Raw genomic sequence first — 16687 nt, 5'->3', positions numbered from 1 at the left:
TTCTCAGGGCTTTGTGAGAGAAGGAAGGGTCGTCTCCTGCTTTAGTCAGTCAACTCAACAGGAAATCCAGAAGAAGAACGACATCAGAACTTGACTACACCTGCTACAATCTCAGGCTGGATTTAGAATTAATATTGGTGTATCATGCCAAAATGATATAATTTAAAATTAGTAAAGATTATATTAAACTTTTCCCCCAGTCTCCATGAAAAATAGTGAGACATTATACATTTAGTAATGTACATGTCACTGAATCTTAGGAGGCTTTATTTAAAATTTATAGTCAGAGGCAGATGTCTTCTAAGGAGAAGGCCAAGCTAAGCTGCTGGAAGAATTTTTTACTATAAGTTGATCTTAATTATATTAATTAGAAAAATCAAGGATTTCTATATTCAAGTGAGACTACTAGATGGTAAATATCTAAACACAAAAGCACATACTAAGGCGGAAATTTGCCTGGTACTATAGCCCCTTCAAAACAACAAAGCCCCTTACGAGCGCCCACGGGCTGTGGTGCTCGTCTTAGAGATGTGGGCACAGGGGTGGGGGACGCTGCCCGTGTCCTTGAGTGGGGCTTCCTCTCTAGATTTGGAAAGCCTCCTTGGGAAGCTTTACTCTTTGCCAAATGTTATATCAAGCCATGCGTCTGGTGGCTAGAAGTCACCATGATAATGTCACCTTTGCTTCTCTCTTTATGAGGCAATGACAGGGTCAGGAGACCGGTTCCCAAGGTTTTATAGGTAATTTCTGCTTAACATGGATGAACCTTTCTATATAACCTATGGGCTTGGCTTAGATATTAATGCAAGTTTTTGTAAATGAAATCACAGAGGAAATTCAGAATGTGGGTGAGAATAAAAGATAATTTGACAAACAAATGTGATAAATGTTACTTTTAACACATATGCTTTCATATGAAGATGGTTAAAAAGAATGACATATCAGGACATAGAATACAGTACCTTGATTATGGACTCTTTCCTTAGCTGAAGATTTGGGATTTGACTGAGTAAAACATTTACCTCTGTACCCATGCACTGGTAGGTAAGATTAAAGACAGAAGGAGGAATGAAATGTATATAGCAGCAAACATCAGAGCAAATTGAGTAAAAGAAGTGTAGGTTATTTAGTTTTTAAAATTAAGTTAACATAGGAGAAAAATGTAAATATAATGAAAGTAGAAGATTTGATTAATAAATAAAAAGCTGCACAGTCACACACAAAAAGACGAACTGAATGCCTGTTAAATGAAATTTCAGCACCTGTTTATAAATATAAGCACAATGAAATGAACAGCACAGCAGAGAGTGCCACTACAAAATTATACCAAATGGAATAAGCTTTTGAAGATTGTCATTGGGCAACAATAACAAAATTAAGGAATTTAGGGGAGGCTGGTAAATGTTAGGAATCCACTGGCCCTAGTACTCAAGGAGGCTGACTGATGGGTAAATGCTCCATGTTGTACAACACGCTTTTTCTTTAAGCAAGGCCATCACATCAGGAATAAAGCTCCAGCAACCATTTGGAATAACTAAGAGCATGTTTGTGCAATAGAGCATTAAGTATTGCCACACTATCTTCTTTTGTCTTTTCATTTAGAAATTACATTTATTTTCCATAAACAAATAGTTATGAGCAGCAAAAAATTATGATCCTGTGACAATACCCAATGCCACTAAAAATACAGCTTGTGATGACTGAGGTAATGACTTCTCCTGAAATCCCTACTTGCACCAAAATGAGGCAGTAGTAGAGATAATACTTTTGTAATTTGAGTAATATTGGCTTTTTTTTTTTTTTTTCCAATAAAAAGAAAGCACTTTGTGACTATGGCAAATTTTTAGCTGGTAATAACAAAAAATGGTGAGCAGTTTATCCTGAGCAAAGGAACTGCTCAAGTCAATTAAGGAAAACAACTCTGTATTTATACAGGATTGAAAACTTTAACAGTAGCAGTATTTTTAAGCTATACGTTGTAACACTGCATAAAACATGACATAATTTGATGAAAGGAAAATCATTAAAAGTGACTATACATTTCTGCCTCACTCCTTTAGAAGCAGGAAATGAAAGGCACGGGTGGCGTTGGTGGCTGAAGGAAGTCAGAAAGCTAAAGTCGGCAGAGGTGCCGGCTGACCGCACAGAGAGAACGCTGCCGCGGGGCAGCGCAAAGCCTGGGAGGGCACGGCAAAAGACACCCGGTCTCCCTTGGCAGCAGGCGGCCGCTCTCCCTGCTGCCAAGGTTTTGAGCTTTCCTACTGAACATGGGAAATGCTTGCAAAGAAGTATGAGTTGTTGGTTCCTGATTCTGAAATACTGTTCCCTAAACTTATCATATTTTCATATGCCAGTGCCTCTACCTAGAATAATTTCTCCCATTTCTTTACCTGACAAACTCTTTATTTCTTAAGATCCAGAAACAATGTGAACTCCTCTGAAAACCATTCCAGCCTGTCCCCAGAGTTGTGGAGAGCTCTAGTTGAACTCTGGTCACACTGCATTGTCATTATTAGCACATTTGATCCTATTCAATTGTGTGCTCCAAAGCACAGGGACCTAATCATATTTATTCTTATACCCATGCTGAGAGCCTGTTTATATGTATGTTATATATAAAACATTTGATTATTTTCTTTTTGAAAATTGATACACTGTGACCTGTTGTGGTCTTCTACTGTATCTCCAAGTCAGTTATTTGCCCTGAAAGAATGAGAAGAGGGGATGTGAAATTAAAAAAAAAATTAGGTTCTTTCCCCAAGTAGAAGCTCATTAATGAAAAACTGCCAAGTGTTTCTCACGTAACAGAAAATCAGCAATGAAAAGATGGCCTGCATGGGCATGGGGCCAGCAGAGGGTTTAGAGAACTACAATCCCATGTGGCAATGGTGCCGACCTAATGGTACCACTCTGCTGTTGGTGAGGTCTTCTTAGTCTCCTGCGTGATTCCTAGGTGGGAAATAGTTGTCTGGGGCCTGAACAACAACCAGCCTGAAGTTGTACTTTTCCAAACTGTAGTGTCCCCCTTAGTGGTCTGTGAAATCACTTTAGTAGGTCTAATTGGTATTTTTTAAAAAAGTGAAACAGATTAAAATTGAAAATACTGTGTGCACTGCATGTGGTATAGATAAATATTGTTCCATGAAGCTTTTGTTTTGGTAAATATACCTTTTGCATTGTGCATTGTGACTCAGTCCTGAATTGTGATGTAAAATGAATATGTACGCATACATGTAGATATAAAATGTATTTCTTAGTGTGAGTCAGGATCAAACAGTATGAAAGCTACTGGCACAGACTGAAGCATATGCCCTTATCTTTCAATCTGACTTAAGGCAACTTAAATGCAAATGTAGGCTGTCCTCCCTTTCCAGTGGAGCATTAGGCAACAATAATGACACTACCCACAACAATGACAATGGAACTAACATTTATTGAGCTCCTATTACAAGTTCGTTACTAGGTTAAGCGCTTTAGGTATATTATTTCATTTATTCCTTGTAAACACTCTAAAGCTAGATACTATTTATCATCTCTGTTTTATAGATGAGGACACTGAGAATTAAGAGGTTTCCTAAATTGCTCAATGTCATGCACTAAATGCTAGGGCTATAGTTTGAATGTGAAAACAATGGAACTGAACTCCTAGTGTCCTGTTACCTAAGCAACCATGTCACCGTGGATCCCTAGAGCAGGGTCTGGCTAAGGGGGTTGCTTCAGGGAAACTGTGTAGTTCATTCTGCACACCCATGGGAATGGATTGTTGTTCAGAGCACATGCGTTTTCTAAGCGCTAGAGTTTTCTCTCCATTTTGTTCAGACAAAACAGAGAGAAGGAAAAGAGATGCTTGGGTTAGATGTGGGGATGGGGTCCCATATTTATCAGTGCATGAGATACAAGCTACAGTCAGTGAGTGCTGCACTGAAATGGACTGAACTAAGTCTAGTCCCAATTATGCTGTTTTTGCTAAGTGACCTTGACATTGTATATCTCAGAGCCTCTTAAAATATCTATTCTGGAGGTTATTTAAAGGATAAAATAACACTTGTAGAGAAACTCTAGGGCCATGGAAATGTAAAGAATGAACAATTACAAAAGCTGTCTCCAAGCCCTGGACAAGTGGCTCAGTTGGTTGGAGCGTTTTCCCTGCACACCAAAGGGTTGTAGGGTAGATCCTGCTCCGGGGGGTGTTAGGGAAGCAACCGACCTATGTCTCTCTCCCCCACCCCCAACCTTCCTTGCTCTAAAATCAAGAAAGTGTATCCTTGGGTGAGGATTAAAAAAAAAAAAGCTGCCTCCCTGGGGCTACTTATCAAATATACTTAACTATTGTATTTTTTAACTTAAGAGGCAGTACCAATTTTCTCATGGCATTTTTCTACTCAACAAAATAATTTATCCACGTTGTTACTATAGGAGTTCCCCACCCACCTCATGGGGCTCAAAGGCTATTTTAATTTTAAATGAAAAGCAATGTGATCTATTCACATCTTCATTTTTTTCTTAACTGTTCTTGTGTAAAGAAGGTAGCTTCCCCTGCCTTAAGGAAGGCCTCAGCGTGCACACCGAATGCAAAGTGACCGCCCTGACAGAAAAAAGGGTGAAGAAGAAGGTGGAGAGAATCAAAACTGTGGATCATCCAACTGAGAAAGGCACACAGTGGAAGTAACATAAAAAGGAAACCAGGAACTACAACTCTATGACAATAAAAGAAAAGAAAAAAAAAGTAAAAATACACAGAAGAGAATAAAGGAGAAGGTTAAGAGGATGATTTAGAGATAAGAGCCTCTTGTCACACAGGACAAATGAGAACCTTCTGGAGAAGGGGTACCTAGCTCTCTGGAAGAATGAAGAGACTCTGTACCTGAGGGGAGGTACAAGGAAATGAACTGTGTGCAGGACGTGCATGTGCCTACATCTACTCTTGCCCTGAGTGTGTGTCTCCTGTCATGTTCACGTTAACAAGGAATCTCCTGAGCCTTTCCCAACGTATTTGCCCCAGTCCATTCTTGCTGCTCTGTGTAAGGAAGAAGGATACTATCAGAAGTGACAAAGGAAGCAGATCTAGGGATCAGAGAAATTAAAGGTGTCAGGAAACAGGGGAATATCTTCTTCCAATTAATCACTGGGACCTTGGGATATCTAGGAGCCTTTGGGAGTAAAGAATTAGGAGATGGGATAACAGAATAGGATTTGTGTTTCTGAATCCTAGCATAGGATACCAGAAGGATGGGCACTTAGTTAGGAGCCAAAAAAACTGACAAACCAAGTTCACATTTTCAGAAGAAAATATTTGGGAAGGCTGTCAGAAATAATAATTATGGCCTCATTGTGCATAGAAACAAACTAATCACAAGATTTTAACCCTAAGAGGTAAACATAGCCTTCCAGGTACCTTTGAGAAGAATAAAGAAGGGACTCAGAATGTAACCACTAGTGGGGATCCCTTTGTATAAAAAAGTGATGAGTCTGAGGCCAATATTAAAAAAAAAAAGAAAGAAGATAAGCAGTTGAAACAGACTGATGAATATTCATGGGCCTTCAGTGGCAACATAAAATGAGAGACAATTTTGAAGCTAAAATTTATATTACAAGTTATTTGGCCAAATGGAGAAACAGATAATGTGTTTTTGATGAAGTTTACAAAAGCAAAACATAAGAGCCAGGTGTGGGGCTTCAACTGACCAGACATATGCTGGAAACTTCATTCTGTTGAATGGAAAAATTGCTGACATGCCTTGCTGACAATATAAACTTTCACATGGTGAATAAAATAGTAAGGGAAATAGCAACCTTGACCTGAATTTGATGGGAGGGTTTGGCAACATAAATACGAGGAACTTTAGGAGAAAGTCACTGTACTATCTTTTAGTTTAAATTCACCAAGAAAGAAATAATGAGAAGAATGAAGTGTGCATTTTAAACTTAAAGACAACTCTCGTTTCTCTTCAGATCATATAAATCTTTCATCTTTTAAATTTAAAAACAATGCTATTTTAAAAATTCAGTAAAAAGCTTAATTTATATGTTGTAGTCCTAACCCCCAGTACTTCAATATGTGACTTCATTTGGGAATATGAACTCATTGCAGATGTAATTAGTTAAGATGAGGTCATACAGGAATCCGGTGGGCCCCCAATTCAATATGATTGGTGTCCTTATAAAAAGGGGAAATTTGGAGACAGACACATAGGCAAAATGTCATGTGAAGATGAAGGCAGAAATCTGGGTAATGCCTCTACAACTAAAGAATGTTAAAGATGATCAGCAAACCATCCGAGGCCAGAAGCTAGGGAAAAGGCATGGGACAGATCATCCCTCGCCCTCTGAAGGTACTGACCCCGACAACATCTTGATTTTGGATGTCTAGCCACCAGAACAGTCAGACAATAATTAAGTCACACAGTTTTTGGCACTTTGTTGTAGTAGCCCTAGCAAACTAACACAGCGGAATGAGGAGATTACTGAAGAATGTCGAAAGGTCTTAGGAAACCCTACAATAGCACTAGTATATTGTTAAGAACAGTAGCTCATGTGAAGCAGACAGATAGACAGATTTCAAATGACACTAATCTCAGTATGGGTCAACTTAGGGATGTGGCTGTCCCTAACACAACCTCAGGCTCCATGAGTTCAATTCTGTGGAGAGTCCACAGAATGAAAAGGATGGTGAATGCACTGCAACCTTCTGAACTGGGGACATTTAGAGTTAACTGCAGTTGTCAGAGAAAAAAATGAGAACAGTTTTTAAATCTGAAGAGCTACAGTGTGGAAGATGAGGTTTAGAATTTCCTAACTTTAGAAGGCAGAACGAGGGTCAATATGTAAAAGTTACATGATGGTAGATTTTTAGATTGATAGAAGGAATTTTTAACAGAGTTGCTTACAAATGCAAGGGATTACTTTTGGGGGAAGAACTGAGTTTCCCGTTGCTGATGATGTTCAAGCAGAATCAAGATCACATACTTCGTATGTTTGCAAGGGGCCTCAGCATTGCGTGGGAATGAGAGGAAGAGTCTCATAGAGTCTATAATTCCACTGCGAAGCAGTAGGACTTTACAGTCAAGATACCTGGTTTGGAATTTCCTGTGAAGAGTAAAAGAATATAACAAAAACCTCCGGAGACCAAATTAGACCACCCTTTGGAGCTAAGCAAGACAATGCTCAGCCTTTCTCTATTTCCTCATGCCAGCAGCTACAGCCCAGCGGAAGAAAAGGTAACCTGAATATCATTCTCTCTTATTACTCAAACTAACATTTCAGAGAACGGGAGTAAAAATAACAGGCATTACAGGCACAGCCCTTGGGCCTTGGGTCACTCCTCTCCTGCTGTCTGTGGCTCTGTGGTCAGTCATCCTGCCCTGCAGACCTGAGGCATCATGGAGTCTGCACAGGGCTGACTCACCATTTACAATGCTCCCCGCACCTCCCAATGCTTCCAAACTCACCAACATATAGATTTTAGCAATTATTAACCTTGTGTTTCAAGAGGTGAAACTCATTTGTCACCATACTAGAAATAAATGTGATCATTCATTTAGAAAAGGGTAATTAAAAACAATTTGAACCATAATTAGTTGATTTAAAGTATCACTATCTAGAAAAAAATTTTCTGCTTTTACGATTTTATCAGTGCTCAGTTATAAAATCAATCTTACTAACCTCCTCGAGCAAAGCTATTGGATGGGTTTACATCCAAATGTCCTGGCACTACCTGCTTAAGCACAGTGGACATTCTTGAAGTTCTCCTTTCAGTCCCTAAAGTCAGCCAAAAAGAAGAACAAAAACCATGTCGTTCGGGTTAACATTACTCAAATGACAAAAAGTTATCTTCATGTGTAGCATGTCTAATTGCTGCCAAACATTGTACTTTTTAAGTACCCAAAGCTTTAACAGAGATAACAAGGCACTGTTACTATTTCCTTGGAGATACACGCATTTGCAAGATTATAGGGAGTTAGGTTTGGCAAGTGCAATCAGAGAATTCAATGACAAATGAAGCAAAGCATGCATGGTGTTACTTTACAAGAAAAGCCACTTTCTGCTTATGTTGAGCTAATTCAAATAGCTGATTAAGCCAAGGAGACCAACTTTTCAAGTCACATGCTCCTGTGTCTAACACATTAGGGTTACCTCTACATGAACCCTTTGGGGTTCCATCACATGATAACTGAAACAAAATATTAGTACAAGTCTTAATAGTTTCATCCAAATCTAGTGAAAACAAAGTCTATTGCAAATCATAAAAGACTGCAGAAATTTCAGGAATTTTAAACATGATTTTAATAAATATACATTTAATAAACACATGTTCACCTTATACACTTTGTAATAATATTTTAAAGTCTACGTAAAATAGATTCTAGGAAAAAAAAGCCCAGATGACTTTATTTCTGTTCCCCATCTCCTCTTTTATTACTCTTTTAAAAAGGAAATAGTTGAATCTCTAAATTTGGTTACAATTTACCAGAACTTAACAGTGGTGCCTTGATTTCTAACTAAAAGGAACCAAAGTTACAGCTCCACAAGGCAAACCTTGAAGGGGTCACGTTGAACAAACAGTGCAAATAACTAAAGAGATTAACCCTAGGAATGAATCCTACTTTTCATAGCTGGCAAGAACAAAAGTATTAAATGTTACCTGGAGGCAGAGCAAGTGCTGGCCTGACAGTGAGGCTGTTATTGCCACGGAGTTTCTGATGGACAGAAACCGCACTCAGGACGGCTTGCAAGTACTTTTCTTGTTCTATGCTGCTGGAAGATTCTAAAGAGGAGGTAGGAGCTATGAAAGAAAAAGATGTTGAGTAAAGCAATCTGTCTCTACTTTAATAAAGCAGTCTTTTATGTGTATGTTTTTCCTCCTTTTTCTTTCTACATACAGTCTTCAAGTTACCACACCCAAATACAGAAACCAGCCCCACTTAAAGCTCCAAACTATCAAATGGCTAATCCTCCTATGATATTGGTTTCACCACACCTACTTCTTGATGGCCTCATCATCCTCCCAGAAAGAGCCTAGGTCCGGAAAACCGGCACAGGGCTGTCCTTCCAGGGGCGGGTGTTGTTTCTCACTATCCAAGCTACTCAGAATGAAGCTTCACAGCAGACGACAACTGTGATGGTCTCCCCCAACCATCCTGTCCATACTGCTGTTTAGGAGGAGAGGATGGAGCCTTCCCCTGGCATCCTGGAATGGGCAGAGGTTGGAATTTCCCAATGCCAGTAGCTTTATTCCAGTCTGTCACCTGGGCTTAACAAGGGACATGAACTTGCAGGGGGTGTTTGCGGAAAGAGTAGAGGAAGATGGGGAGAGGCCAGGAGCAGCTACCGCTAGATTCCCTGGCCCTTCTAAAAGATTAGCAAAAAGTATGCCCAGATGGAAACATCCGCGAGAGCAATTCTGGGTCGGAGGGAGCTGAGCCTGGTTTGTGTGGCATGAAACAGCAATCACTGAAATTGGCCCAGACACTTTATAAAGAGGCATCAGGAGGGTCTTATTGGAAGGGTAATATTAACAAAAATTAACAAATTCTCTTACAACTCAAATAGGAAATAATTAGAATTTCATATTTTATCAATTTTAAGATGCCATTACTCTGTTTTATTAAGAATTACACCATTATTTTATGTACTAAGAATAAAAACTGCCACTTAAACTAGGACAGAACTCTTTCTGATCCCTTCAATTGTAAGATATATCCCAATTTCAAATATTTTAAAATGTGAGCAAATGTATAAGCTCCAAAATATAAGATATAGTAAACTTAGATTTAAAAAAATCACACATTAGTGGAAAAAAAATAGTTTCAATTTTTTTCCAACTAAAAGCTCAGTAATATGCTCATCAATGCTCCTGAAATGATTCACTCATTTTATGTAACTTACATATACTGTGTTCTATTATGCCCACTAAGTAGCACAGCAGGATTCCTCAGGGGAGAAAAAGTTAAAGGCCAAGTAGAATAAATAAAATAGTAATAATATAGTGTTGCGTGTGTGCTGCCCTCAGTCAACTAAATCACCAAAGACACACTGGCCAGCTTTTTCCTTTTAGGAGGGAAATAGATGAGACTAAAGAAGAGATATCAAAAGGCACATGGTTTTACTGGCTAAACCACAGAACCTGATTTACCTCATTTTGAAAAAGAAAAAAATGCACCCACCCCTAAACTGGATCTGATATCTTAGTGGCCTATTATTTAATTTTATTGAGCATCTATTATAAGCTGGAAGTTATGAGAAAGGTCAGTAAAATATAGCTCCTGATTGAACTCAAGGCCTCAGATTTGGTGCTCATAAATATCCTCAGAAAGAGTGATAGCAGCACTTACTGGTTCTGTTTTCTTACGTTGGCTAGCCTCTAGCTTCCTAAAAACCTCTCTCCTTGAGAGATCCTGAAGCAGCCTTCTGGTCGTTGGTTTGCTGACTTGTTTGTGTGTGTGTGTGACTTGTAGAAATGAGATAGGGTATCTCGTACCACATGGGACAGAACCCCTACTTGCCTCTGAAGATGTTAAATATATTTGAATGTTTCCCAGGAGAAAAGAAAAAGAATAGTATAATTTACTTCCTATATGTGGATATTCTGGTCTGCTGAAATGAAAATAGCCTAGAACCAAAGACTTTAGTATGTTAATTTCCACTAAGATCCAAATACAGACAGACATATTGAGATGTCAAATTCCAGGTGGAACCCCACATTTTCAAGTGTAGTTCTTGTTGAAGTTGTACACGTTACATAGCAGTGGGAAAATGTATGTGTGAGAGGCTTGATGACAGGGAACAATGGACATTCCCAGATTTTACTTCTTGTATTTTTAGGAATACTCTGAAGTGACGGGATCATAACTGTGCTGTAGAGAGATGCTTACCCGCCTGTGGAGAGTTCTGAGATTTGAAAAGACCCACTACTCCCTTTCCATGGAATCCTCCAGATCGGAGGAGCAGGGTACTGCTTCTGGAGTTCTTCCAACACACAACAGGCAGGCGATTGTGTCGGTAGCAGCGGGCTACTCTTGGTAAACTACTGTCCTGTACAGCTTGAGGTACAACTAAAAGGCCAGGATAGCTTCAAGGACATGGAGGGATAGAGAGAATGGTTTAGGTGGGTGAGGGAGAAGGGGAGGGAGAGGAGAAGGGAAAAGAAACAGGCAGAGTGGGAGAGAGAGAATATAAAAATATGAATATCATAATACCAGTCATTTTTTTTTAAAGATCAAATCTCTAAGCTGGTTTATTTCTTTTAATAACAAAAATTATTATTATTTCCCACAGTCATTTTCTAACACTTAGAAACATTGGTTGAGAGGTAAGATCTATGTTTTAAACATGGAATTCAGTCTCACTTCTTCACGGGTTGAGAAGGAAAGACCTAAATGGTGAAAACAGTTAACTCATCCACTAATTTGTAGGTTTTTGTTTTTTTTTTTTAAATAAGCCCCTTTCATTGATATGGCAGACTTTTGCTGAATAACCTCAGCATAGAAAATAAAAAAGCTTCTGTTAAAGTGATGACCTCCCTTAGCTTACACAGTACTTTTTGTCAACTTGAAATAAAGATTGTAAGATTAATGTATTAACGCCAAATGTGTGAGAATGGCAAGTCAAACTGTCACCTCACCAGACTGCTGAAATGAGAGACTGGAGTACACTAATAGTAGACTGCCTGATATGGCGAAAGGTTTAAAACTAAAATCAAATGATTTCTGGTGTAAGAACAATATGCTCAAGTGTCAAACAAGTTTAAATATTTTATTAACAGTACATGTTGATAATATTTTAAAAAGATTATCTCATAAAACTACAAAATATGGTGTTGGGAAAATACACAGACTAGGGTAACTTGTTTTTATAGATTAATAAGTATAAGAAGACAGTCAAGTTTTAGAGTCATTTCCTTTATTTAGATTGTTTAGAAATATTACACTAAAGAGATTTCTTATTAATAACCTCCCACCTCTAAGTCCATATGTTTTTGTGCTTTTTTTTAAATTGTGGTAAAATATACCTAACATACCATTTAACTTGTTAACCATTTTAAGTGTACTAGTCAGTGACATTAAGTACATTCACAATATTATGCAACTACAACTATCTATTTCCAGAACATCTAATCCACTATCTTGATATAAATCAGTGCTGAGAGGAGAGAGAGGAAATCCGGTTTACAGTTAGGGAAACTATAACCTTCAATGACTTCAGCGAATGATTAACTTTCCGTACTTACTAGCGATGCCCTGGAAGCATTCTGAAGGCCTAGCGTGTGGTGCTCTAGGAAGGTAGAGGCTGTGTTTTCTACCACCACAAATTGATGAAGAGATCTCACTGTAGACATAGTCATTCCTGACAACTGGAAAAGCAGTTCCACTATCAGGGCCCTCTATTTCTACCTCCACTTTAACATCTGTTTTGCCCTCAGTTGTTTCTACATACACCGATTTTGTGTATTAGGTAAGGGAGTATCGCTTAATGGCTTCTGGGGCTGTTTCAGTAACTGGGAAAGAGCCAGTACCCCTTCACTCCTTGCCCCTGTGGTGGGCTGTCCACTGCCTCCATGGGATATAAGCACACGTACCATGCTTCCTACATACATGATCTAAGACTTTCTTGCCCCCGGGCTTGGGCTTGAGTGGCAGCTGGGCAAATGTTGTTGAGTCAGAAGACAAGCAGAGGCTGCTTTCAGTACCAGTCTCACTTAGCAATGAAAGGCAAGCCCACTCACCCTGCCACCCCGCCTAGCCCACCACCCAGAGCCATCAGCTCTGGGCTTCAGAGTAAGCCTCTGGAGGTGTGGCTGGCCTTCAGAAGCTGCTGTGGAAGCTGACACACAGGCCCTGGCTGTTGTGGCTGAGTGGATTAAGTGCTGGCCTGTGAACCAAAGGGCTGCTGGTTCCATTCCCAGCCAGGGTATGTGACTGGGTTGCGGGCCAGGTCCCCAGTAGGGGGTGTGCGAGAGGCAATCACACATTGATGTTAAAACAAACAAAAAGTAAAAAAAACACACGTACAAGTGCTTAAAATGTAAATGAATCTGTATCACTACCACCTAACTTAGGTCAAGATGTGGGCTATTCTCAGCATCCAAGGAGATTCCCTTGTGTCTTCTGCCAATCACTATTTCCCACTCCTCCTCAAAGATTATCACTATCCTTGAGTGCCAACAACATGGATGAGTTTTGCCTGTTTTTGAATTTTAGAAAAAAGAACCAGTGGAAGTTATTCTTTTGTTTCTAACTTCTTTTGTTCAACATATGTTTGTCAGATCCATCCATGCTATTGAATATATTGTAGTTTGTTCCTTTTCATTGCTGTATAGTATCCCACTATGTGATTACACTATTTATCTATCCTACTCTTGATTTTGAGCAGTTTCTAGGTTTTGTCTATGTAAGAAAATGTTTCCATGAACATTTCTGTAGATTTCTTTTGGGAGCGTGTATATATTTCTATTGGAAATTCTACCCCACCTAGGAGAAGTGAAAGATGACAGATTATGAACATGTTCAATAGATGTTTAGATGTTTAGAAGATGCTGCCAGACACCTTTCAAAGTTGTTCAATCAATTTACAGTCTGCCAGCAATAAATGAGAGTTCCATTTGTTTGACATTCTTCCTAGCATTTTGTATTGTTGGTCTTTTAAATTTTAGCCATTTCTGCTGGCGTAAAGTAGTCTCATTGAGACTTCCATTTGTATTTATTTGAAGTCACCGCCCACCTTCTTGAGACTCTACTGCATTCCTTACCAGTCAGGTTGTGCTAAAGCTGATTCTTCTGTCTGTCTGAGGTTATAAGGCTCCTCTCTCACTATTGTTCAGTTGTTTGTTCCAGGTGATTTCTCCACAATTTAGTTGCAATTCCAGATTGGTCCTGGGAGGAGGTCAGTGTGACTTTCCCTCACTCCTCTATCATCTTGATTCTCTATCTGAAATATCTTTTTACTTCTATCTTTAATGGTCCTCAATATTGTTTTGCCTGTTCTGTGTAGAGGTCTTACACATTTTTCATTAGATTTCTAAGTATTTAATGTTTTTACTGCTACTATAAATAATATCAGTAGTGCCAAAATAACATTACTTAAAATATCATTTTTTGATTATTTATATTCGGTACATATATGACTAATTTCTCTATAATGGCCTTACACTAGTGACCTTACTAAATTCCCTTTTCAACTTAAAAAGTTTATCTGTAGATTCCTTCAGATTTTCTATGCAGAGAATGAGGCCATCTGTGAATAATGATAGTTTTATTTCTTTCTTTTGCAATCTTTATACTTTTCTTTCTTTATTTTGTCTTTTGTATGTTCTAGGACCTCTAGTATACACGAAATAGAAATAGTGGGCATCCTTGTCTTGTCTTGCTCCCAGAGTGAAAATTTTCAATATCTTACCATTAAATAATTTTTGCTGTAAACATTTTTAGAGACTAGATTAAAAAGCTCCTGTTCTATTTTAATTTGTTGAAAGTTCTTTTTGTAAAAATCATAAATTTCTTTCCTGTATATAATAAACATATTTTTCTTCTTAATTCTTTTAATGTGGCAACTTACGCTGACTTTCAGTTGTCAAGCCAGTTCTGTGTTCCTGTAATAAACTCCACTTGGTCATAATGAACTGTTCTATGTGAAATCAACCTCGGTCTTTATTTGCTTGTAAAATTTCACTTTAAAATTTACTTTGATACTTACGTAGTTAACAGCTTTTTTTAAAAGGTAGTTATGCATGGTATATTTGTTCCTTTTACTCTCAACCTTTTGTATTCTTGTATATTAGCTATATCCCTTAAAAAGGAGCATTAAACTTTTAAAAATTTTGATAATCTTTTTCTTTTAATTGGAACACTTAGTTAATTTATAAGTGATTTAATTACTAATATATTTGAATTTAAATTTACCACCTTATTATTTACTTTCTATTTGTTCTGTCTGTTCTGTGTTCTCTTTTTTCTCCTTTCATGCCTTCTTTTGGATTATTTATTATTCCATTTCCTTCCTTCTAATAGCTTTAGGGGTATATGTTATTTTTATATCACCATAAATGCTTTATAATAAGTGTTCTATTAAATTTTTATTTTGTTTCTGACAGGCCGAAATGATAAATGAGGTCTATTTTCTCATGGTCAGGCATGATTTTGATAGCAGGCTTCCCAAAGAGCAGGACATCACAACCTGACAGTATCACTTGCGCTAATCTACAAAGAGAATTTAGTTAGAAGGACAAAGTACCCAGGAAAATTACTGCATACTCAACAGAATCACAACCTTCCAGGACCCAATGCAAATTTTTTATCTGGCCTAAATCTCAAACTATATTCCCAACTTGTTTTTCAAGTTTCACACTGGTAGTATTTGTAAACTTAAATTGGCATTTAAAATGAGATATTTATAGTTCTTCAAGAACAGTGGGGTTGAAATTAATAGTAACATTGAGATAACTTTCTAACATATATACAGGACTTAAAATTTACAAAGTGCTTCACAGAATTATTGTATTTATTCAAACCAGCAATTTATAAATGCAAAGAAAAGAATTTCCCTGGAGATGGGAATGATTTAACTGCGGAGGGTAAAAATATAGTTTTAAAAAACATAAAGCATGGCACAGGGCTTAACAGATAGACAAAATGGCAAGAGGTAGGAATAGAAAAAAGAAAATGTGTTCATTAACATTCTTTAAGTAATATCCCTTGAAAATATTCTAATTAGACAGCATAAGAGAACTCTGTCTCCACCTGGGTCACAAATCACAGCCGCACTGGGCCATAGCTGGCTCCTCCCCTTCACTCGCTGACTGCCTGTGGCTGCTTTTGTGGCAGAGTTGAGTGGTTGCAACGAGAGACCATATGGCCTGCAAAACTGAAAATATCTACTATCTGGTCTTTAAAAGAAAAAAATTTGTAGTCCCCTGGCCAATAGCAGACTTTCTTCTCTCCTATGTGCCTGGGAAAATCCTATTCTTACTTCAGTTACCTTTAGGCATGACAGAAAAGAGGAACATGGGAAAAGACAAGGGAAATTCATAAAGGGGACAAAAGGTGACCTTTCACCTTCCGATCTAATACAGGCACTGTCAGTGATGTAACCGCTTCTGAGAGTGCCCACGAGGTGCCTGCTCATGCTTCATGAAGTGTTCCTTAATCACACATATCCTTGGAGAACTTGCTCTTATTTTTTGACATTTTTTTCCTCCCTGGGCTATGGATCCAAACAGCCCACTCAAGGATCAAGTGGAAGAAAGGAAAGGTCTCTTTTTGGAGCCCCCTAATGCACTTACCTCCGGCAGAGTGAATACATCCTGTTGGAAGCCGTGATTCGAAAATACTCTGGTTTTGAGCGAGAAGAGCTGCCGCTTATGGTTCCCAAACCTAAACGCTGATAGTCTCTGAAACACGCTTTTTCCACTAACTGTTCCATTGTAGACTTCTCTGAGGCCTTCAGGGTGGTACTGGTGGGGAGTTCACTCTCATCCGAAACTGTGATGGCAGAGAGGTTTTGAAAAAATGATATACCTCAAAGTAGAAGATTAAAAACTTCCTTTTGAAGAGGCTTCTTAAACCAAGAGAGGTTTATATTAAGGCTACAGGCCTACATATATAAAAAATCATATAACTTCTAGCAGAAATCATTATGTTCAAACAAATCTGAACAGATATGAATAGTCAAGAAATAAAATATCAAAAGCTCAACT

The 16687-nt window shown here is 38.3% G+C and overlaps 1 protein-coding gene across 2 annotated transcripts in view; it reads right to left on the bottom strand.

The window, feature by feature from the left end:
* SBF2 (SET binding factor 2) overlaps positions 1-16687 on the bottom strand; it is a 402149-nt gene that overhangs the window by 34023 nt on the left and 351439 nt on the right. The window contains exons 26-30 of one of the 2 annotated variants that reach the window (XM_054582870.1): positions 16274-16472; positions 10872-11068; positions 8642-8782; positions 7663-7758; positions 963-1037 (exon numbers count right to left, since the gene is read on the bottom strand). In XM_054582870.1, the coding sequence (XP_054438845.1) occupies positions 963-1037; positions 7663-7758; positions 8642-8782; positions 10872-11068; positions 16274-16472 (708 nt within the window). The remainder of the gene's footprint in view (positions 1-962; positions 1038-7662; positions 7759-8641; positions 8783-10871; positions 11069-16273; positions 16473-16687) is intronic. The other variant, XM_054582860.1, reaches the window with a different exon arrangement.

Source organism: Pteronotus mesoamericanus, unplaced genomic scaffold, assembly GCF_021234165.1.
Source record: "Pteronotus mesoamericanus isolate MK-2021 breed Mesoamerican mustached bat unplaced genomic scaffold, CSHL_Meso_final contig_1189, whole genome shotgun sequence".
Taxonomy (NCBI): domain Eukaryota; kingdom Metazoa; phylum Chordata; class Mammalia; order Chiroptera; family Mormoopidae; genus Pteronotus; species Pteronotus mesoamericanus.
This window is presented reverse-complemented; position numbering and strand designations above follow the sequence as displayed.